Below are 26,301 nucleotides of genomic sequence, written 5' to 3'. Positions count from 1 at the left end.
ACAGATGGTAAAGTATACAACAACATTAATATTAAATGTTTTCGCTGTAAAAAAAGGCCACATACGATCTCAATATAAAACAAGTAAGAGTTCTGTATTCAGCTATGCCGAATCTTATATACCCTTCACCATGGTGAGTTAAAAAAACAGTCAGTACCAAAAAGTCCTCTTTTATATCACTTTCATCGGGCTCAACATGCTTAAATTCATGTTTCTAGACTCAATATTATAGAAAATTCGAAAGAGTACCTTTTGAAAAACGAAAAAGTACACAAAAGATTCCTCTTATGGGTTCTCAACTAATTCAGACTCTATATACCCAATTTCATATTTCTAGGTTCAATATTATAGAAAATTCAAAAAGTAACTTAAAAAAACAAAAAACTACCAAAAAGTTCACTTTTCCGGTTCTCGCCAAATTTCGTCTCTACATACTTAATTTCATGTTTCTATGTTCAATATTACAGAAAATTCAAAAAGTACCTTTTGCAGAACGAAAAGCAAAAAGTCCCCATTGATTTGTTCTCGTCTAATCCGGGTTCAAAAATTACTCTTTGAAAAGCGAAAAAAATACCAAAAAGTTCCCTTTTATGGGTTCTCACCTAATTCAGAATCTACATACCTTATTTTATATTTCTAGGCTCAATATTAGGAAAAATGCAAAAAGTACTTTTTAAAACGAAAAAAGTACCAAAGAGTTCACTTTTTCTGGTTCTCACCTAATTCTGACTCTACATACATAATTTCATGTTTCTAGGTTCAATATTATAGAAAATTGATTTGTTCTCGTCTAATCCAGGCTCTGCATACTTTATTTCATGTTTCTGGATCCATTATTATAGAAAACTAAAAAAGTACCTTTTGAAAAACGAAAAAGTACCAAAAAGTTCCCTTTTATGTGTTCTCACCTAATTCCGAAACTACATACTTAATTTCATGTTCCTACGTTCAAGATCATATAATATTCCAAAAGTACCTTTTGAAAAACGAAAAAGTACCAAAAAACTACCTTTTATGGGTTCTCACCTAATTATGAATATGTAGAGTCTAACATATTTCTTCAATATTAGAGAAAATTCAAAAAGTACCTTTTAAAAACAAAAAAAGTACCAAAAAGTTCACTTTTCCGGTTCTCACCTAATTCCGAAACTACATACTTAATTTCATGTTCCTGCATTTAAGATCATATAATACTTATTCCAAAGTACCTTTTGAAAAACGAAAAAGTACCAAAAAGCTACCTTTTATGGGTTCTCACCTAATTATGAAAATGTTCTCACCTAATTATGAATATTAGAGGAAATTCAAAAAGTACCTTTTAAAAACAAAAAAAGTACCAAAAAGTTCACTTTTCCGGTTCTCACCTAATTCCGACTCTACATACTTTATTTTATGTGTCTATGTTCAATATTATAGAAAATTCAAAAAGTACCCTAAAATCCCCCTTGATGTGTTTTTGTCTAATACCCTTTGATGTGTTTTGTCTAATGTTTTTTAGTTCATAACAACAGCACTAGTGCACTCTGCTGCTCTCGCTATGCCTTGTTTTTATAAACATGCGTACAATAACAAAATGTACCGTATGATAATATATTTTGTTTTTGTTTTTTTTTTTGCAATTTCTGTCTAAGCATAAAGAAATCTAAATTTTTGATGAAATTTTCAGAGGTTGTCTCGGATTTATGCTCATATCTCCGGTATTTATAGACCGATTTTGCGGATTTTAAATAGCGATCTTCTCGAAAGCATGTCTAACAGAATTATTGAAAATTCAGAACTCGCCGATATCAGACAGACGGACATAGCTTAATCAATTCCGCTACCTATAGGGAATATATATACTGTATAGGGCGGAAAATTATATTATAGAAATTACAAACGGAATGACAAACTCATATATACCCTTCTCACGAAGGTAAAGAGTATAAAAATTACGAAAGAAGGGTAAATTAATTTGCTTGTGGATCAGGATGGAAAAAGGGATTTTGTTTCAGTATCAAAAAATATTTTAGAGTGTTCTTTTTGGATCTCAGAGTATTAAATAAGTTTTTAATTTCTGAAATACATTTTTATTTATACATTTTTAAACAGAAATAGAAAGGGCATTATGTGTTGATATGGTGAATTTTTATCCGTCCCTCAATATTAATGGATATAATTTGATAAAATTTGCTACACAATTTCTTCCTGCGGAATTTACCTCAAAGCTACTTGGCCCTTTAACCCAGAGATCAAAGTATTGTTTTCTAAAATCTTTTTTTTTTAATATAATAAAATAAAATTTTAGATGTCAAAGAACATAATACAAATAAAATTGTATTCTGTACCAAATGGGTTTTCTCAAATTTCAGGACATAATATACCTCAATCCCAGATGTGTTGGAGAAAATATTAAATTCAATCTGTGTAATTGAGCTACAAGTATTAGTATTGATTGTTTATTGTCAATAAATCGCTCACATAAGTGTTATTAATTTAAAATCCGACTGATATTTGTAAAGAATTTGTCAATTCCAAAATTTAACAATATTTTAACGAAAAAGGTATTGTACACCAAAAACTGTCGTCACAACAAAACGGTGTCGCCGAACGTGTGAACAGAACCCTCGTTTAAATGGCCAGGTGCCTGTTGAATTCATCTTGGTTACCACAAAGTATGTGTGGAGAAGCCATGAATACTGCAACTTATTTAGGAATCGTGCCCCAACAAAAGCTTTAGGTGATGTGATACCATATGAGAAATTGTGTGGAAAAAACCGTATATATCACATTTTAAAACATTTGGTTGTAACGCGGTGGTATTGAACAAGGAACCCAAACCTAAAGGTGGAAAATTTTTGCCCAAATGCACCAAAATTAAGTTGTCGTTTATCAGCTTTATACAAAAGCATACAGTTTATACAACTCCACCACCACTAGTCAAATATGTATTGCTCGTGATGTCGTGTTCTTTGAAAAATCTTTCGAAAAGTCTTCAGAAATTAAATATGAAAATGCGACACTTGATGTTGAAAATAATTTAAATGATGTATCTAATAATTTACATATTCAAGATGGCGAAAAATAATTGTTGTAGAGAACAGCTGAAAGATAATGAGGCTGAAGTGAGCGATGCAACCGATGGACAGGGACCATTCCCACGACAATTGGATCTTCGCTCCGGAACGACCAGAGTCATACTCGGCCAAAGATTGTCAACCCAGCGACAGCTGTATCAACCGAAATTTTTTTCCCCAGGAAAGAACTATCGGCCACGGTCGAGATGTTACAACAATAACAACATGAACAGGGACCCCTATTATAAACAATAAAAGAAAACTGTGCAGACCTAAGGTGGTAAGTGCTTGTGGTAAAAAAGTTTATTGAAGCGAGAAAAGTTTATTGTACAGAGGCTGGTCCTCAAATTTTTAATTCAATTATTGAATTTCCCAATACGGTGGCAGATGCCTTTAACATGGAAAATTCCAATAAGTGGTTAAATGCTATACATGTGGATTATGAATCTCTCATTAAAAATCAAACGGGTCGACATGCCAAGTGGAAAAAATGTTATTGGCTGTATGTGGGTTTTTGCAATAAAATACAAACCAGATGGTACGATTGAAAAATGGCTGTTTACAGAAATATAATGAAGTAGCTCTTAGTATAATGGAGGCCGAATATATAGCACTATGCCAAGGGACAAAAGAAATTTTCGTGATCTACTTTTTTAAATGGGCTTCAAGCAGTATATTAACAATCCTACTCCTATATTCTGTGATAATCAAAGTGCTCTTTTTATGATGAAGAATCCGAATGTACGTTTTCACTATATTCGACAAAAATTTGAGATAAAGGAAATCTATATCACATCTGATAATCGCTGCCGATGTTCTTACGAAGACTTTAAGCTAGCAGAAACACGTAAATGGTTGTGATATATTAATGATTGAAAAGTAATTATTATGTTTAACATATTTTTTTAAGTTTATTTTTGTCTTGAGGGGAAGATTGTTGAAATTTATTGCAACTCTGTTGCCAATAAAAAAGTAAACCTAACAGTAATTAATTGTATGTTCTTATATTGAAATAAACTTAATAACTGTGTATTTGACGACACGTTGTTTCACTCACTTATATTTAGATTTTGAAATTTCGCATTGCGCTTACACAAATATATTCAACATATAGTGAGATCCAAATTATAGTCACTCAAGCAAGCAGTGCTGCTTCCGAAAAACGGGCACTTATTGGAATCAATGCTGATTCCGTAAATTTAAAAATGCTTTTGCAAATATTTTTGGAATATATTTTTGGTATATAGTACTTATTTTAATTGAATCAAAATATCTCCTTTTTAATATATATTTAATATATTGTATTGATTGTTTATCCAACAAAACTTTACAAAGTGATAAATAGAAAGCACAATTTTGCACCCATATCATCTGGCAAAACAACAAAAGTAGATACTTATGTATAAAAATGTTCATGTTGCCACCATGTTTTTTATATTTATCTTCATGCTAAATTTTTGAAAGATGGTTTGTTAGCAATTTCCATCCAGCCCAACATCATCTGAATTTTTGATTTTTTTCTAAGAAATTAAAATACATTAACTTTTGTTACCAAACTTCCATCCTTAAAATATTTTACTACCAAATATCATAGAGAGATAAATTAAAAATTTGCAGAAAGCTTTACAGGCCTTTTTAAATTTATTTTATTTTATAATTTTTTTTTGATATCGAAACACCATTCTTGAAAGATTTTAACCACCAAAGATTAATTTTTAAGCATTTTCATGATGTTCCATCAGCTTATCTTCTACAGGTCTGCTAGATTTCAAATTCTTCTTCAATAAAAATTTATAATTTTTCAAAATTTTAAAATTTGGTAAGTAAAAATTATCACGATTTTTCATACAGCCGTTTAGTCCTAAATTCTGATTAATATGTAGTGATTTTTTAATTTGTAGTGATTTTTTTTTTAATTTACATATGGGGAAAAGAGGAAAAATTATTTACTTTTGTCGCTTGTAGGTTTATTTAAATAGCAGATTTTTTAGCAATTAAAGAATAAAGTTTTGAAAAATTTAAAACTTTTATGGTTAATGAATTGGATAATTTGTATGATGTGTGAGGATGGTCACCGCTATCGCCAGTAGAGGTTCGTTTGATGCATCAAAATTTTATTTTTAATGGTCATAACAATGCTTTGTGTCTCGAATAATACATTTAAAAATCTAACTTTATACACATTAGTTTCATCAGTATTAATATAAACATTTATTGTTTATCTTTTAGTAGACAACTCTAGTAACATACAGTCTGATGTAGTACAGTTCGATGATATCAATGACAAATCTATAAAAAATGCTCGTGAAAAAACTCCAATGTGTCTCATCAATGATTTAGCAAGATTTAACAAAGTAAGTAATCAACATATAATTAATATTTTTATTAATTTGAGAGTTATAACGACGGAATTTCTACGCTGGGATTGCTCAGCGTCATATAGATTTTTTTTCATATTACGGTATAAAAAATTTATTTAATTTTTAAGAGCGAGGTTTTAGTTGGCAATTAAATGCGAATAAATAATTAGATTAGTTAATCTAAAAATAAATTTTATCTAATGTTAATCATCTTTGATGTTTTTACAAATTTAAGCATAAAAAATATTAATTTAGTAATCTTATAGTTACGAATGCAATTTGTAACCCCTAATAGGTATCGAAATCTTTTTACGACATCCGTCTACACAACCAACTTTTAAGTTAAGTTTGCTTTCAAATATTTGTTTGTCAGTATGTCTTTCTGTTCGAGTGAATGAAATCAAACTGCTTTACATGAGTACCTGGCATGTTGCCATATCTCACGGTGGTACTTTTTCAACCTCTGGGTGAGTAAAAAGTAAACAACTCACCACTGCCCCTTTGTGTACATCAGTCTTTTAACCGCAACTCACTCTTCCCGCGAATTTGGGTTTTAACCACAGCTACTACGAAGATCCCGAAGGAACCTCAACCAACTGGTCACCCGTAGTACCAGTATATGTGGTTCTCTGGTTAGACCTCTTATCAATCTATGCAAGGACTAAGCCAGGCAGTAGAATGTAAATACCAATTTATAGCCCCGGCCGACTAGAGGTATTGGTAGCACCTATCCTCCCCCGGATTGCAATACACCAAGATGGGATCTGTCATCAAGGATAATATGCCCGGGGCTGTTCGAGTGTATGTTAAATTAGTTTTCAAAAGACTCAAGAAATCTACGAAATAAGAATCTTCAATAATTTTATCAGACATACTTTCGGGAAGAACGCTATTTAAAATCAGTTAGTCAGTCCATAAATACGTAGATAAAAACTAAAATCTGCGACAACCTCTGAAATTTTTATTAAGAAATTGAGATAAACAAACAACAACACACATAATTATACCGTAAATTTTGTTCTTACACATGCTTGTTTTTGAAAAAAACAACGCGTTACGGATAAAACAGTGTTGTTATTGGCTGAAAACATGCCAAATATTTACATACATAATTTCATGTTTCTAGGTTTAATATTGTAGAAAATTCAAAAAGTACCTTTTGAAGAACGAAAAAGTAAAAAAAACAATTTAATAGATATACACCGTGCTTTACATGTTTAATGTTATTTTTTAAATTTATTTGAATTATTAAATTAAAAAACGTATATTTTTGGATCTGTAAATGATATTGATATAAAATTTTTGTATATTATTGGAAAAAAGGCGGACAAAGGTATGGTAAATTTTGTATCACTAAATTTTTAAATGCCCATAACTCGGATATTATAAGAAATAAGGAGTGAGATCGAAAAATTCTTAACATACATCTATGTTTATAAAAAAGAAACCACTAAACTTACAGCTTTATTTTTTTTTTTATTTGATTCAAATTATTAATACAATTTACAAAAAAAAAATATTTTTATAGTTTTAATCACTAGTGATGAAATTTTGAACCCTTTTCGGAAACCCCTCCATTAACGTTTTTATAGTGCTTTCTGTCACTTTGCTCGAACATGTAGTCCATCTCCGTTTAAAATCTACCACACTTTTGGACACCTTTTTTGTACTATTCAATTCTCTTTTAACAAGAGCCCAATATCTCTCCACTGGCCTTAGCTCCGGGCAGTTTGGAGGATTTGCCTCTCTTGGTACAAATACCACATTATTGTTCTTGTACCACTCAAGGGCTTGTTTACCATAGTGACAGGCCAAGTCAGGCCAAAAATAAGTGGACACATTATGAAGTCTTATGAATGGAAGCAGCCTTTTTTGTAAACATTCCTTGATGTAAATTTCGGTATTTATAGAGCCCGTTGTAACAAATGATTGGCTTCTTTTGCCGCAACTGTATATTGCTTGCCATACCAAGAACTTTCTGGGAAATTTTGTCTGCTTTTGGGTCCTAAACTTTTCTTCAACATTCCCTCGAGCATCAGCAACATAAAACTTTTGACCTGGAAGTGGCGAAAGATCTGCCAGAACATACGTTTCGTCATCCATTATGCAGCAAGAATATTTTTTTATAAAACTTGACTTCAATTTCCGTGCTCTGTTTTTGGCCTCTAAATTTTTAGCAGCGTTCCTGTCAGGAACTTTTTGAGCCTTGTATGTTTTTAAACCTGCATTAGCTTTAACTTTTCGTACCAAATAGTCCGAGCACTGAGCTAACCGAGCTGCTTTCCTACCGGATGTGTTGGGAGCTCTTTTGAAAATGCGTTCTATTTTTTGGCTTTAGAAACATCATGTGGACCATTCCTTTTACCTGAACCAGGTTTTCTATCAACTGAAAAGTTCTCCCGGTACTGTTTAATAACATTGGAAACAGTTTGACGGCAGACCTTTGTATGCTTGGTCAACTTTTTGTAAGACCAAGTTGGGTTTAGTTGAAAATATTTAATAATTTCAGTACGCACTTTTTTCTGGTCACTCATTTTAATCAGATTAACAAAAAAATTAATATAATTGACATGACACATAATAACTGACATGTTTTTCAAAGGTAACTTGATCAAAAAAAAAATCAAATAATACTTTGGTTGAAACATGTAATGAAAAACGTGTGTTAAGAATTTTTCGATCTCACTCCTTAAGTAGTATGCCCAAGCATGTTTTTTCAAGATCTCGTCGAGCGCTTTCAGAAAATATAAAAATCTTTGTATTTGGGTGAAAAACAAAAAATGGCACGAGTTTAAAAATTTTACATGTCGTAGGTACCCTACTTTGAGCCGCCACAGCGCCGTGTCTGTGGCATCTGCGGGGTTCATCTTCAAAACTTAAACTCGAATACTCCTTGGCTACGCTCATACCAAATTTTATCCCGATCGGATTAGCCGTTTAAAAATGCCAGATTTATTTCCAAAAAATTTCGATTCTGCTCCACTGTGATATGTAAGAATCTTACTTTCTCTCTAAATTTCAAAACTTTATCGCGAAAATTCGTTGCTATAGCACTTGAAAATATACATTCATATACATATGATGGGCTTATTGCAGTAACTAAGCCACCCACCATCAGAATTTGTAAGAATTTTTATTTCATTAAATCGATATGCCATAATCTCAAGAGATATAATTTTTGGAAATTTAAGTGGCAAACATGGTAAGCCGTATAAAAATAATTTCATTTGAAATTATGTTGCGTACCAAGTCCTTGCTGATTGAAAAATCCAATCATATCCAATAATCTTTTTAAAACATGTCACAATCATCAGCTTATAAAAAGCTTTACGCCTGTTTCATAAAGTGCATATCGCAACAATTTTTGAACAATGAAATTGAAATTTCTTAAATCTAACATGCATCGAAGAGGTTCAAAATGATGATCTCGAAGCAGAAAATTTACTATGCTGAATAAACGCAGGATTATCTCAAATTTTTATCTGAATATTCAGTTTAAAACCTAAGCCAATGTGTTTTGTCATTCTATTTAAAATATTTTTTGCCTATACCATACTACAGGACTTGCCTTTTACTGCAGAATAATTTAGCTATTTTTAGCCAAATTTATTATCATATGAAAAAGTAACTGAAAATATAACAATATTTAAATTTCGTATTGAAAATAAAATTGATATATTTTTATGTAGCAAGAACATGATAAGCCACTTTGAAAATGTACTAGAACTTGGTTTCTGAAAATAATATATATTCAATTACTTCTAGGTAGTAACTTGATGAGCAAAATTTTTTTTGTAAAACACTGGTTTATACTTTTGATGTTCATTATTATGTTATTTATGATGTTCATCTATTGGCATTTGATAGCTATAGACCTTATATGATTATTCAGCGTGTTTAAAGTACAAATTTAAAAATTCCTATTTTTGAGAATATTTTTAATATTAGATTTACTCAAAATTTTAATTATGTGGCATACCGAGTTACTGCAATAAGCCCTTCATATAATGTTTATAGATTAATTATGTTGCAAAATATTCAAACAAAATCTTTTAAAATATAAATTTAAACACATTTAAAGCGAAATTTTGATCACCTTGGATCATAATATGATAATGTATAATAATATTATGATAAATACAAAAATATCATGATACAATATTCTGACGTTATTTAATCATAATATGATATTTTAAAATTGTTACAATAACGATAATATGTTTTACTACAATCATAATTTTAACCACAACCATGTTTTTTCTCTGCGTTCTCTTACAGAGAATTATATCATTGTCAATAAATCGTTTAAAAACCAAAAATAAAAGTATTAAATATATGCATTTCACAAAAATGGTTTCTTATTAGAAATTTATCACTCTCTGGAATTCAGAATTAGTTCATAATTGACACAATTGCTTATTAAAGACGATCTTAAAAAAATCATCAGGATGTTTATATTTTGGTTTTAAATGTGATAAATTTATTACTTTTTAATCATAAATGCGTTTTTCATTTAAGAAAAAGTTCGTGTTCACCGAAATTTGAAAACCGAACAAAGTTCGGGTTCGACCAAACCTTCTATTTTACCGAAGTTCGGGTTCGGTACCGAACGAAAATTGGAGTTCTATCGGACTCTAGTTTAGATTATTGGGACAGTACAAAAAGAAATATTAAATTGTAAATCACTGAACACTAAGAAGTGAAACGCTGTCAAAAAGTACCTAAGTCTACTGTCATTCGGTACCTAACTGTATGAATGTATTAGTAGAATTCTCAAGCCAACATAGTTGCAAAAAATCGGATTTAAAAATATTGAAAAATATTATTACATTTAAATTTATATTTTAAAAGATTTTGTTTGAATATTTTGCAACATAATTAATCTATAAACATTATATGAAGGGCTTATTGCAGTAACTCGGTATGCCACATAATTGAAATTTTGAGTAAATCTAATATTAAAAATATTCTCAAAAATAGGAATTTTTAAATTTGTACTTTAAACACGCTGAATAATCATATATGGTCGATAGCTATCAAATGCCAATAGATGAACATCATAAATACAGTCTAAACCAGTGTTTTAGAAAAAATTTTTGCTCGTCAAGTTACTACCTAGAAGTAATTGAATATATATTATTTTCAGAAACCAAGTTCTAGTACATTTTCAAAAAATATTTTAAATACAATGACAAAACACATTGGCTTAGGTTTTAAACTGAATATTCAGATAAAAATTTGAGATAATCCTGCGTTTATTCAGCATAGTAGATTTTCTGCTTCGAGATCATTATTTTGAACCTCTGAACCAACTTCGATACATGTTAGATTTAAGAAATTTCAATTTCATTGTTCAAAAATTGTTTCGATATGCACTTTATGAAACAGTCGTAAAGATTTTTTATAAGCTAATGATTGTGACATGTTTTATAAAGATTATTGGATATGATTGAATTTTCCAATCAGCAAGGACTTGGTGCGCAACATAATTACAAATTAAATTATTTTTATACGGCTTACCATGTTAGCCACTTAAATTTCCAAAAATTATATCTCTTGAGATTATGGCATATCGATTTAATGAAATAAAAATTCTTACAAATAGTTTAAAATTAAAAAGAGGCATGAACCTTATATCGTCAATTTACCATAATATGCTAAAAATCTTATTAGGGACAATAGATATGGTTCATAGCAACAAATTCTGATGGTGGGTGGCTTAGTTACTGCAATAAGCCCATCATATGTATATGCATGTGTCTTTGCTTTTTAATCTGCAATATATAAATAATAAATAAGTTATTTGAAATATTTTTCTCTTGTACCACACGAAAATTTACAACATTGTTTTTTTTCAGTTTTAATTTCAACAACAAAAATTTCATGTTAAAAAATTAAAAATATTTCTTTCGTTTGTAAAAAATTAAATCTTTTCGCGCTACTAAGTATATTTAAAGTGTGCTAACACATAATAAAATATACCGTTAAGTGATAAAAAAATATTTTCAAGTGCTATATGACCTATTTTTTTATCAAAACTTCAACATATTGAGGTTTTGGAAACCTCAATATGTTTTATATTCATTCCAAAAGTATTTTTCCAGCCATGAAAGAAATGTGGAATCTATGGGCAAAAAAGTAAAAAATCCCATTTTTAGGATTTTCATTCCTATTTGAAATGACAAATTTAACAAGCGTTGAAAATTTCATTGAGTTTTGTTCATAAATAAAGATTTTGTCATATATTACATATTTGTTTAATTTCCAAAACTATATCAAAATTTTAATAGGGTCATAGATAGCTGCAACAATTTAGTTCATATTTATCCCTTAATATCTCTTTTTAGTTAGATATGGAAATTCTCGATTCTTTACAAAAATTTTCAAGCCAAAATCTCAATTACATTCAAAAATATGTTCATTTAAACCTGTTTCCTTTAATTTCATATTTTTCATATTTTAGTATTAAATTTGACAGAACATATTTAAATCTTATATTTACCTATTTTCTATTTGTTTACTTATCCTTATAATTGAAAGTTCCTATTATGCTTAAATTTTCAGAAATTTATAACTATTTTTTACCTAAATTTTTCGACAGATCATTTCGTTCTGTTTCGTTTATGATCATGTAGATAAGAAATATCAATGACTGAATTACAGGTTATAGTAATATAGTCCAAAATGTTAATTTTTTACTTTGGAATACCTGTATCGGAAATGACAAGAATTGGTAAACTTTTCAGATTTGAAGTACCATATTTAATAAATCTACAATGAAGATTACATTAAAGTACGAAGAGTTGTGTTCCGTTTTATGGAGTGTATCTTCAAAAGAGCCAGAAAGAATTGAAAACATTTCAAGGAAATTGCTGATACATTTAACGAAATGTTGAAAAAGGAAAACCAACCTATGGATGCCGTATATATTGCAACTATTCTTCCTAATGCATCACCAAAACGACTTAAGCGAATTGTGGAAAGTATACCAACTCCAACATCACAATCAAATTTTACTGAAGAGGAAGCAATAGCGCTTATGTTGAAACTGGGTCTCAGTCGAAATAAGTACCAAATATTAAAGAAAGCTCTGCATGAAAAAGGACACCATCATACAAGGCGATCCAGGAAAAAAAAAACAAACCATCACCTATTGCTGTTAATGATGTGGAAGCTTGTATTGATATATCATCTTTGCTCGAAAACACAGCATCAGACTTTTCAGAAGACCAACTAAGGAAAATTCATAACTGTGATGTTGTCTTAATGTGTAAGTGGGGATGTGACGGTTTATCAGCACTTCCAGAATACAAACAAGCTTGTGGAGGTCGGACATTAGCAGACTACAAAAGTGTATTTATGTCATCATTAGTGCCATTACGAATTCGTTCATATTCCCTTAATCCATCATCGTCAAGCATCGGAAACTCATTTGAAGATATATAGATCAATACAACTCCAGGTTCCCATTGGATTTGAATATATAAAGGAGTCAATGAAAACAACAAAAGATTTAATGGAATATTTAAAAGATGAAATAAATGCAACGTATCACATCAGCTAGCTTAACAATGATTGATGGAAAGGTCAGCATTGCCATAACAGAAACTTCTTCCCTCTGGAGATGCTCAATATGTAATGAGAAAAAGTTGCAATTCTCAAATATAAACAAAAGCAGAAGTATTAATGAAGAAGTCCTGTCTTTCGGAATTTCACCACTTCATGCCAGAATACGATTTTTGGATTACTTTTTACACAGAGCCTACGACCTCAAATATAGAAGTGTGCCAGAGAATCTTACTAAATTAACAAAAAATAATGAAGAATTGAAAGAACTGAGAGCTGCGGGAAAAAGCAGAATCCAAGAAGAATTTAAAGTTCAGATGGGAATAAGCATTGACAAACCACTTCCAAGTTGCGGTAGTACAAATACGGCGGTAATATGGCGAGAAGGTTTTTTCGTGATTTTGAAATTACTTCAAAAAATAACTGGAATCGACAAGGAGTTGCTTGAGTTGAGTTAACACTATTTTAATGGCACTGAATAGTAAACATAAAATTAATCGATTTGGGGAATATACATCTGAAATTTCTAAATTACTTGTATCTTTGTATCCATGGAGGGAATATAATAATTGAATCGAATATTCTTCCACTTGGAGAGTTAACAGAAGAAGCCCAGGAAGCGAGGAATCGAGATTTTAAGCATGTTCAACTATTCAGCTCAAGAAAATGCTCCAGGCAATCACAGAATGAAGATATTTTTAATAGTTTACTTCTATCTTCTGATCCTGTTCTTTCAACTATGCGAAAAAGATGGATTTGTTATGAAGCTCTATCATCTGAAAACAAGGAAGAATAAAAGGACTTATATTACCTTCTGGATATGTATACCGATATCACAGATTATTTTATAGAAAATAAGTAGTGTTAGGAATTAACTATATAAGTAGGTTGTAAGAATTAATTGTATTATGTTTAAGATAAAAAAACCTATTATACTAACTGATGATATTGTATTAAATTGTGTTTTATATTTCGGTGGGCGGGAAAGGTGGTTTGTGTGGTTTAGGTGTTGTTGTGCGTGGCTCATAATAAAATTATAATTTTTTTTATTGTATATACAATGTTATAGTCTTTAATAAAATAATTAACTAAATAATTTTTAAAAATTGTCCAAATATTTTATTCAACACCAAATGTATGTTCTGTCATACTTAATACTAAAATATGAAAAAAGATGAAATTAAAGGACAGTTTAAATGAACATATTTTTGAATGTAATTGAGAGTTGAGAATTTCCATATCTAACTAAAAATGATATTAAGAGATAAATATTGTACAGTCCACAATTTCCAAGATAATTTGATGAAATTTGGATCAAGCATGTTTTTTTTGCACAGGGACGAAGCCTATTGAAAATGGTTGAAATCGGTCCATTATTTCACCTAGCCCCCATACAACCGTACCTCCCGATTTGAACTTTTTATGCCATAATTACGTCAAATATTCTATTATCTCTAAAAATTGGCATAAATAAGTTTTACATAAGTATAAATGACACTGTAGAATTTCGTAAGGATCGGCCCTTATTTGACCCTAGCCCTCATACATACCCCCTTCAAAGTGTCTTAAACGTCTAAAATTGACTTGTAACTATTTGTATCGCAATGAAACTCAACGAAACTAACTGTTATTTAAAAATATATCCTTTTTCCAAATTGCGACCTGCAGTTTGATTAAAATGTTTACAAGCTCTATTCGGGGGTTCAGTTGTATGGGGGCTGGGTGAAATAATGGACCGATGTTAACCATTTTCAATAAGCTTCGCCTATCCCAGCAAAATATTTGCTTACAAATTCACTAGAAAAATCACCAGAACTGGTCGAGTAAAGTACTTACAATTCTACTAGAAGTACTTTTTTTTGTTCGCGATGTTCCAAAAGTAATACATTATAATTTTACCAATTACAACCTAAATAATAATTAATTTTTTTTACCCTTAAAATGTTTATAAAATTATGTAGTTATAAAAACACACAAAATATAACTAGTTAAAAATTTACTTGGAAGAAGATTAAAATAACTAATTACAATTTTTCTTTTTGAAATCAAAATTATAATGACTTACAAAAAGTTTTCTTAGAAGCGAATATATAATTAATTACAATAAACTTTAATTATAAGTACTTACTAGAATCCAAATAATCACAAAAAACACAGTATATTAGTATCTATAAATGGATTATAATTTTCTCAAACTCATTCCCTGAGCAATGAAAACAGAAAATTGATTGCAAATTTGAGTAAAATCTAAAATAATTATATCATATTTAATTCAGAAGTATTGATATTTTTTTAAGAAAAGTGAAATAAAAAAGTTTTCCAATTATTAGATACTTGAATTGGCTTTAAATTTTCTCTAAATTAACTTAAGGCATAAAAAATTAAATCACATTTTTAAAGACAGGTATTAATACACATTCAGTGAAAATAGGTTTTAAATTTAATTCACAGAATTAAAAAAAGTAAATGAATAATGTGGGGATATAATAAAAGCGCATTATTCAGCTATTGTATCTGCATTATTTTTCATTTCACGTTTTTTTTTTCATCAAAAGTATCTTTAAAGTGTCGATTTTTGATTTGTCTTAGTGCCAATCTTATCTCTTTTTCAAAAGTGTTGGGTTCGCATTTATTTACAGATGATACTAAATGTACTAAAAATATTTGTAATTAATACATATATTTCTATGTACAAATGGTATTAATAGAATAACAAAAAATGTTTTAATATGTTAATTTTCTTCGTATTTAAAAAATTATATCCTTATTTTCCTCATTTATTCCATCTTCCCATTTTAATAATTCTTCCTCTGATTTTATAGGGAACTGCTTTATATATTTCGGTGTATTCCAAAATGAGAATACAATTGATTTTAAACAAACACTGTGTTCTGCTAACATCTCGCAAACGCCGTTGTTCTGCTTTTCAATTTTTTCTATAAACAATAAATAATTAAAATATTAAACACATATAAATAGTCTATAGTCTAGAATATAGTCCAGTCTATAGTCTAGTCTATAGTATTCTAAAGTGTATTCTATAGTGCAGTCTATGATTTATTCCATAGTCCAGTATAGTCTATAGACTAGACTTATTGTATTCTAGGACTACACTGGACTATAGTCTAGTCTATAAGTACTTTTTCTATATTTTAATTTTTCATATACTTACCAAACATAATTTTTTATATTTTTCAACTTCCTGTTGGTTTTTAACTAGATTTTCTGAAATGTACAATATATAAATCAATATGTTATATAAAAAATTAAGTTATAATATCATTGTTTACATTTGATTTTCTGTAGATCACATGAATATCTTCTAACATGATATGTATGTCAGTGGAGGTAGAATGTTTAGATTTTTTGGGTTTGCTTGACATTTTTAAATTTCTGGAATTAAAATAAAAATGAAATTTTTCAACAAATGTTTGGAGCATTGTAGTAACTTTTTCCATATTAGTAGCATTGGGTTTAGAACTAAGTATTCTATAAAAACAGTGGAGTATAAGAAAGTGCTCATATAATTCTACTGGTATAAAATCTTTAAAGCCACTATTCCTGTGTACAATAAAATTGTCTGAACTCTGTGGCTTTCCATCTTGAAATTTCAGAAAGTGATCTGGGTTTTCTTGAAAATTCTCGTGGAATCGAAACAGATAGTGATAGAAGCTTTTCAGAAATGGAAATTATTAAAGAATTGGATATAGGATTTGTTTTTTTATTTATCATATATAAAAGCATTTTTTCCCCACTCCCAAATCCTACAAATACATAGAATATATAGGAAACTGGGAAATCATTCCGATTCCTATAGATTCTAATGCCATTTGAGCACTCGCGTGCATGGGATTATGAAAATCATTACATTTTCTTGCGCAAAAATCTTCATCGCTTCTTTTATTTCCGGTACTTGCAGAAAATGTAACAGCATTGCTTATCCTTTGTCCAACTTGCTGACATTTTGTACATCCATTGTAGGCCATATGACCTTTGGTACTACAAATGATTTTGCTGGTGCATCGAAAATTAATGTCCTTATATGAACCTCAATTCTATTGCCATTCTATTGCCATTTATAAGAAGACCATTTTCATGCAAATCTTTTACTTCGCGAACTTCGCGACTTTGTTCGCAATTTAGCAAAAAAGCAATTTAGGTCCACTGGTTTATTTATCCCAATGTACGAGCCTATCATAAAAACAGTAGAATTTTCCACGGAAAATACTCTTCCTAAAATTGGCCACAGTCCAATTGCTGAGCTTTTAAAAATTGGCAATCCTCCAATGTCGACTCCAATGTTGACCTCAATCTCACTAAGTTTTAAAGACTCAATGTGTTTTGCTAGTTTTTCCAGCTGTTGTTTTAAACCAATGTGAACGTATGTTCCCGGAGAAACAGTACGTTCAACACATTTAATGCTTTTACCCAAAATACCATTTACAGAGGTAGGAACATTTAATTGTTCAGATTTTAAAATTTTTAAAAGAATATTATTGCACTCAATAGTTGGTTTATTTTCTATAAACCACTGTTTTAATTTTTCGGCTAAACTCTCGCTAGGAATTTCGAAAGATGTAAATTTTGCTCTACATTTGATGAACTTGGTCTATTTGCTTCCTCAACAGTTTCAGAAGAAACCATTTGTTCTATTCGACACTTTTCTTTTTTTAAACGTCTATTATATTCTTTTTTATTTAACATTTTAATATTCTTATAGTTATTTACGTTTGCTTTTTATTATTTGTAATTTCAGGTATATATTTGTTTTAAGACACTTATTTTTTGATTTTTGCGCGTCACTTTATTACACTTTTCTTATTATTGGCGTCTATTTTACTAGTGATGTATAAGTGAAAGTACTCTTTTGATTACTGAATACAAGTTTGAAAAATACCCACTAATTTAACGAGTATTTACTAAAAATTTTTTATCAAATTGTTTTAACTGAGTTAGCGCATCGGGGAGCAATCAACTCACTGTCAATTTTTTGTTATATGGAGTTTGACAAGTAAATGTTTATAAGTCTATATATAAAAAATAATCAGCTACGCACTCGCATACACCTGTTTAAATTTGACTTGATTGGTGATATAACATCAAAACAACTCTATTGTAATATTATCAAATTGTTTTAACTGAGTTAGCGCATCGGGGAGCAATCAACTCACTGTCAATTTTTTATTGTATGGAGTTTGACAAGTAAATGTTTATAAGTCTATATATAAAAAATAATCAGCTACGCACTCACATAGACCTGTTTAAATTTGACTTGATTGGCGCAATAAAAACAGTGTTGACAACAAGATTCGTAATGGAGGTTAAAAATAGTCAATATAGAAAACTAAAATTTTAATTCAGAGTTAAAAAATGTATGTATATATGTACATAAAGGTATAAATATATTTAAATTGTTTTACCATTAAAGTAATAGATATTAACAAAAAAGTTTTATTTTTACCTTCCAAGCTCTTAGCGAAAACGTCTTTCAACTAAAACAGATTAGAAAATGATTATTAGAAAATCGTATTAAATCTAATGCGAAGAAGTATTTTATAAGGAAAAATATACAAATTGTATATATATATATATATATATGTATATATATATATATATATATATATATATATATATATATATATATATATATATATATATATTATTATATATTATATAATATATATATATATATATTATATATATATATATATAATATATTATATATATATATATATATGTCTTCTATTGTCCCAGGGACGAACCCTATTGAAAAAGGTTAACATCGGTCCATTATTTCACCTAGCCCCCATACAACTGTACCTCCCAAAAAGGGTTGTAAACATTGTAATCAAACTACAGGTCGCAATTTTGGAGATAATTCAATGAAATTTGGCACATGATCTTTTATGTTACTGTAGACAAAGCCTATTGGTAAATGGTTAACATCGGTCCATTATTTCCCCATAGAATTGAATCCGCCAAATAGGGCTTTTAAGTTCATAATTATGCTTAATATACTCGTATCTCGACAAAAAGCTGCAAAACTAAGTTCTATACTAGTCTTGATGACCCTGATAAACTTTTTAATTATAGGACCTCATTTGACCAGAGCCCCTCTAAAAAGCCCCCATCAAAATTTTACTTAAATATACACAGTTTTATTAAACAATAAATGGCTTTAGTATATCTGAGGCAAGGTACAATTCAACTTAAATGCTTTATTATGAAAACTACATCACATTTTATTCGTATACAAGTGTAGGGTATTATATGGTCGGCGTCGCCCGACTATAACTTCTTACTTGTTTTTTTTTTTTTTGTTTTTAATATTGGTTCGCTACTTATATATTTTATAATTATTTGCATGATCGCCAATGAAGTTATATTTCAAAAAGGTTTTTTTATTATAATAACTTCTTTGTACAAAATTTATTTCTTAAATGAAAAATTATTAAGTAAGTAAATAAAACAAGTTTTTAATAGAAATAATAGAAAACATATAAGTTTTTTGAGAGCCAAATTTAGTGAGGATCGGCCCATAATTGACAACGATGATATTCAATGTAAATAAGTTTCATATGAACCAAAATCGTTCTACAAAAAGTTATGGTAGGTCAATAATTGCCTGTACCCCACATATAAGGTCCTCTTTGGATGTGGAGGATTCAGACAATTACTAGTGTAGCGATGAAAATCAACATAAAAAAGCTTTTACTTAGGAACATAATTCTTTATTCCGAATTTAATGAGGACTGATCTATAATTGACCCCAGGTACCATAAAAGGAAAGAGTTTTGGTTATTAAAATTCGAGTTTTCCTTATTTAAAAATACAAGTATAGCGATGACATTTGACATAAACAAGTTCTATACAAAACAAAATCTATTTAGAAAATTGTATGAGTATATGTTAATAATTAATGCATATTAGGTCCTCTTTAGAAAATTATACGCCCACGGACTAAAAATTGAACAAAACTATTTTGTTTTTAAAAATTATTTTTAGTGTCCTCTTTGTAAGCGGGAGCGGAGACAGTCGTGTCTTTACTGTCCCCAAGTAACCTAGAGATTATACACTTAAAAGTTTTTATACCCAACACCACTTTAGTGAGGAGGGTATATTGGGTTTGTGCTGATTTTTTCATTAAAGTATACCAATCGGCTCAAAATCATTTTCTGATTCGATTTAGCTATGTCCGTACATGTAAACCTTGTAATCAAACTACAGGTCGCAATTTTGAAGATAATTCAATGAAACTTGGTACATGATCTCCTATTGTCCTAGGGACGAAGCCTATTGAAAATGGTTAAGATCGGTACATTATTTCACCTGGCCACCATACAACTGAACCCCCCAATAGGACTTGTAAACCTTATAATCAAACTACAGGTCACATTTTTGGAGATAATTCAATGAAATTTGGCTTCGTCTACGGTACTTCTGTGGTACCGTCCCAGCAAAATATTTGCTTACAATTTAAATTTTAATGAATTCCTTAATTCATTACTTTGAAGCTTTCTAAGCCACTTTTTGCATTATTAGTTATATAAGTATTTAATAATAACTTCTTATTTTTTCTTATATAAGTACACAAAAAAAATAATTTTTATATAATAATATAAATCAGTTCTTTATACGATTAATAATCTTTATCGATTCATAAAGATGTAATACAGCTTCAAAAAGACTTCCCTCCGATACAAAAACAAAACACATGAGTATATGTATGTATAATATTCTGCATAACATTCTTACTAGTGGTATTTCAATAAAAAAGGAAGCTTGGTTATTAAAAAAAGATTACAACATTTATTATTTCCGAAAATACAAACAATGAATTTCATTAAAAAATAATTATCGGAATTGGATTTCAAAACGATAAAAAACAAACATTCGACTAATGAAATTCAATATTATCGGATTTAAGTTCAAACTTGAATTCAATTCTTTATCCAACCAAAATCTGAAAGCATTGAATTTCATTTGTCCAATGTACGTTTTTGTTGTTTTGAAATCCAATGATAGAATTTAATTATAACTCTGAATGCTTAAAAAACTGCCTTTTGTTGAAAAGCTTGAAGGAGTATATGTATACACATATTTCCATAGCTTTTCGTTTAAGTTTTTTCCTAATGAATGAGCTCATCCCACTTTGGCATAATAAATTACCTGAAAATTAAAAGTAAACATATTTACTATACGTACATACATATGTATGTATGTAAGAATATGCAGACCTATTGTTTCCTTTTGAAGCTTAATGTATAGTATTAAACAACAAACTTCCGTGCAATTGTTCTTACATTAGCAATGAGTAACGAAACAGACCCACAGTCTTAGTAATCTCCGAGTACCATCTAAGACAATGTATCACATAATTGTTAAAAAAAAAACATTTCTAGTTTTTATGTACTTTATTATGCAGTCTGATAAGAATAATTATGAAAGAAAACAATGTTAAATATATATATATATATATATATATATATATATATATATATATATATATATATATATATATTATATATATATATATTATATATATATATATATATATATATATATATATATATATATATATATATATATATTAATATATATTATATATATATATATATTTAACATTGTTTTCTTTCATAATTATTCTTATCAGACTGCATAATAAAGTACATAAAAACTAGAAATGTTTTTTTTTTAACAATTATGTGATACATTGTCTTAGATGGTACTCGGAGATTACTAAGACTGTGGGTCTGTTTCGTTACTCATTGCTAATGTAAGAACAATTGCACGGAAGTTTGTTGTTTAATACTATACATTAAGCTTCAAAAGGAAACAATAGGTCTGCATATTCTTACATACATACATATGTATGTACGTATAGTAAATATGTTTACTTTTAATTTTCAGGTAATTTATTATGCCAAAGTGGGATGAGCTCATTCATTAGGAAAAAACTTAAACGAAAAGCTATGGAAATATGTGTATACATATACTCCTTCAAGCTTTTCAACAAAAGGCAGTTTTTTAAGCATTCAGAGTTATAATTAAATTCTATCATTGGATTTCAAAACAACAAAAACGTACATTGGACAAATGAAATTCAATGCTTTCAGATTTTGGTTGGATAAAGAATTGAATTCAAGTTTGAACTTAAATCCGATAATATTGAATTTCATTAGTCGAATGTTTGTTTTTTATCGTTTTGAAATCCAATTCCGATAATTATTTTTTAATGAAATTCATTGTTTGTATTTTCGGAAATAATAAATGTTGTAATCTTTTTTTAATAACCAAGCTTCCTTTTTTATTGAAATACCACTAGTAAGAATGTTATGCAGAATATTATACATACATATACTCATGTGTTTTGTTTTTGTATCGGAGGGAAGTCTTTTTGAAGCTGTATTACATCTTTATGAATCGATAAAGATTATTAATCGTATAAAGAACTGATTTATATTATTATATAAAAATTATTTTTTTTTGTGTACTTATATAAGAAAAAATAAGAAGTTATTATTAAATACTTATATAACTAATAATGCAAAAAGTGGCTTAGAAAGCTTCAAAGTAATGAATTAAGGAATTCATTAAAATTTAAATTGTAAGCAAATATTTTGCTGGGACGGTACCACAGAAGTACCGTAGACGAAGCCAAATTTCATTGAATTATCTCCAAAAATGTGACCTGTAGTTTGATTATAAGGTTTACAAGTCCTATTGGGGGGTTCAGTTGTATGGTGGCCAGGTGAAATAATGTACCGATCTTAACCATTTTCAATAGGCTTCGTCCCTAGGACAATAGGAGATCATGTACCAAGTTTCATTGAATTATCTTCAAAATTGCGACCTGTAGTTTGATTACAAGGTTTACATGTACGGACATAGCTAAATCGAATCAGAAAATGATTTTGAGCCGATTGGTATACTTTAATGAAAAAATCAGCACAAACCCAATATACCCTCCTCACTAAAGTGGTGTTGGGTATAAAAACTTTTAAGTGTATAATCTCTAGGTTACTTGGGGACAGTAAAGACACGACTGTCTCCGCTCCCGCTTACAAAGAGGACACTAAAAATAATTTTTAAAAACAAAATAGTTTTGTTCAATTTTTAGTCCGTGGGCGTATAATTTTCTAAAGAGGACCTAATATGCATTAATTATTAACATATACTCATACAATTTTCTAAATAGATTTTGTTTTGTATAGAACTTGTTTATGTCAAATGTCATCGCTATACTTGTATTTTTAAATAAGGAAAACTCGAATTTTAATAACCAAAACTCTTTCCTTTTATGGTACCTGGGGTCAATTATAGATCAGTCCTCATTAAATTCGGAATAAAGAATTATGTTCCTAAGTAAAAGCTTTTTTATGTTGATTTTCATCGCTACACTAGTAATTGTCTGAATCCTCCACATCCAAAGAGGACCTTATATGTGGGGTACAGGCAATTATTGACCTACCATAACTTTTTGTAGAACGATTTTGGTTCATATGAAACTTATTTACATTGAATATCATCGTTGTCAATTATGGGCCGATCCTCACTAAATTTGGCTCTCAAAAAACTTATATGTTTTCTATTATTTCTATTAAAAACTTGTTTTATTTACTTACTTAATAATTTTTCATTTAAGAAATAAATTTTGTACAAAGAAGTTATTATAATAAAAAAACCTTTTTGAAATATAACTTCATTGGCGATCATGCAAATAATTATAAAATATATAAGTAGCGAACCAATATTAAAAACAAAAAAAAAAAAAACAAGTAAGAAGTTATAGTCGGGCGACGCCGACCATATAATACCCTACACTTGTATACGAATAAAATGTGATGTAGTTTTCATAATAAAGCATTTAAGTTGAATTGTACCTTGCCTCAGATATACTAAAGCCATTTATTGTTTAATAAAACTGTGTATATTTAAGTAAAATTTTGATGGGGGCTTTTTAGAGGGGCTCTGGTCAAATGAGGTCCTATAATTAAAAAGTTTATCAGGGTCATCAAGACTAGTATAGAACTTAGTTTTGCAGCTTTTTGTCGAGATACGAGTATATTAAGCATAATTATGAACTTAAAAGCCCTATTTGGCGGATTCAATTCTATGGGGAAATAATGGACCGATGTTAACCATTTACCAATAGGCTTTGTCTACAGTAACATAAAAGATCATGTGCCAAATTTCATTGAATTATCTCCAAAATTGCGACCTGTAGTTTGATTACAATGTTTACAACCCTTTTTGGGAGGTACAGTTGTATGGGGGCTAGGTGAAATAATGGACCGATGTTAACCTTTTTCAATAGGGTTCGTCCCTGGGACAATAGAAGACATTGTATCAAATTTCATTCAATTACCTTCAAAATTGCGGCCTGTAGTTTGATTACAAGGTTTACATGGACGGACAGACGGACGGACATAGCTAAATCGACTCAGAAAATTATTCTAAACCGATTGGTATACTTTAAGGTGGGTATAGGACCAATATTATTGTGAGTTACAAACATCAGCACAAAACCAATATACCATCCCCACTAAAGTGGTGTAGGGTATAATAACAATATTCTCTAGCAATCATTACATTGTCAGTATTCAATTGTGAATAAGATTGTTTATCAAGAGATATTATTCGATTTAAGAAGATATCACTAAATTAGTCTGCAAAATAAAGAACAAATATTAGGTAAAAAAGTAAGTAATACTTTTTATTAGATGTTATTCACAATCCACCTTTTAAAAATAAATATGAATATTTTAAAACTATTATACTTCAAAGTTTTTCTCTGATAGAAGATCTTCATTTTGAATAATTTCTCAAAAAAATCTGATATTTGAGATATTAAAATACCTGAGCTTTTCCAGGATTTAAAGAATCTTGCTAAAAAGAATTCTATGGTAAATAATGATCTCTTAACAAAATTGTGGATGCGAAAGCTTTCATCTGCTATTCAAATGCATCTTACAGAACAACTTTAACATGTTCAACTGATAAATTAGCCTTAGCTGATAAAATGTTTGAATTGTCAAATAAATCTCAAATATCTTCTGTTAGTCCATCTACTTCCACTATTTATTCTTTCTCTTCAATAATTCTATTAAAAATTTAGCAGAAAATATAGATAAATTATCTCTTGTAGTATCAGAAATAAGAAATCAAAAAATAACGAAAGTAGAAATCAAAGAAATTATAAAAATCTTAACTTCTGTTGGTACCATAAGAAATTTGGCAACAAACCTTCAAAATGCATTTCCCCCTGCAATTTCGTTGTGAATAACAGCACAGAATTGAAATAATCCTCATTTTTTAAATCCTCGCTGGTAAGATCCTTTAATAATTTAAAATGCCAAAACCCGAATTCAAATTTTTGGTAGAATCTGGTATTTGTAGAACGTCCCATTCATATGTATCTTCCCCCTACATCTCGTTCCAATAAAGGAACCTAACGATTGGTGACCTTTTGAGGATTATCGTAGATTAAAATGCATTACAATACCAGATAGTTATCCATTACCTCATTTAGAAGATATTACAACAGTTTTTAGAGGTAAGAGGATGATATTCATAAAACAGCCTTTTGGGATTTTTGAATTTACTAGAATGCTTATCGTCACAAACATTCCAAGATTTATCGATGAATTTTTCTTTGATATAGATTTTGTATTCACTTATATAGACAATGTGTTAATTGCTAGCGAAAATGAAGAACAACACTTAAACTTCTAAAATAAGTTTTTGAACGACTTGACGAATATGGTCTCAATATCAATTCTTCAAAGTGCATTTTTGGAGTATCAAGTCTCGAATTTTTAGGTTATCAGATTTTTGCTGAAAGTATAAAACCATAAAAACTATTATCATCGATATGTTCCAATGGTTGACGAGTTTCTTTCGCCTTTTCACGAAATAATAATCAAAGCTTCTAAAACGAAAAGCAAAGAACTAGTATGGAAATGTTGATGCTGAAAAAGCTTTTGATTTACTAAAAGTTAAATTTTCAGAGAATACTTTACTTACTCATTTTGATAAAAACGCTTCCTAACTTTTGCCGTATATGCTTCTAATTTAGCCCTTTGAGCTGTTTTACTACAACATAAAAACAATAAAGTTGAACAACTTGCATATTTTCCTAGAAAATTAACTCCAACTGAGTGCAAACATTCTACATTTGACAGAGAACTTTTTGCGATTTATTCAACCGTAAAACACTTTATACACTTCTTAGAGGAAAGAGAATTTTCAATTCTAACAGATCACAAATCCCTTACATATTATTTTTTTTCATTTTATTTATTCTTTATTGAATCTTT

The 26,301-nt window shown here is 29.3% G+C and overlaps 1 protein-coding gene and 1 long non-coding RNA gene across 7 annotated transcripts in view; one reads left to right on the top strand and one right to left on the bottom strand.

The window, feature by feature from the left end:
- Positions 1–26,301, top strand: part of LOC111688226 (maternal effect protein staufen) — a 261,139-nt gene that overhangs the window by 192,288 nt on the left and 42,550 nt on the right. For 5 of the 6 annotated variants that reach the window (XM_046955423.1, XM_046955424.1, XM_046955420.1 and 2 more), the window contains one exon: positions 5,286–5,410. In XM_046955423.1, the coding sequence (XP_046811379.1) occupies positions 5,286–5,410 (125 nt within the window). The remainder of the gene's footprint in view (positions 1–5,285; positions 5,411–26,301) is intronic. The other variant, XM_046955421.1, reaches the window with a different exon arrangement.
- LOC111689283 lies at positions 15,160–17,804 on the bottom strand. The gene is made up of 4 exons (XR_006941444.1): positions 17,711–17,804; positions 16,273–16,375; positions 16,155–16,207; positions 15,160–15,918 (listed from the first exon to the last, which is right to left on the bottom strand). It is a non-coding gene; the product is annotated as an uncharacterized LOC111689283 (long non-coding RNA).

This window comes from Lucilia cuprina, chromosome 6 (assembly GCF_022045245.1).
Source record: "Lucilia cuprina isolate Lc7/37 chromosome 6, ASM2204524v1, whole genome shotgun sequence".
NCBI lineage: Eukaryota > Metazoa > Arthropoda > Insecta > Diptera > Calliphoridae > Lucilia > Lucilia cuprina.
The sequence above is the reverse complement of the archived record's forward strand: the minus strand, read 5'-3'. Positions and strand labels throughout refer to the sequence as shown.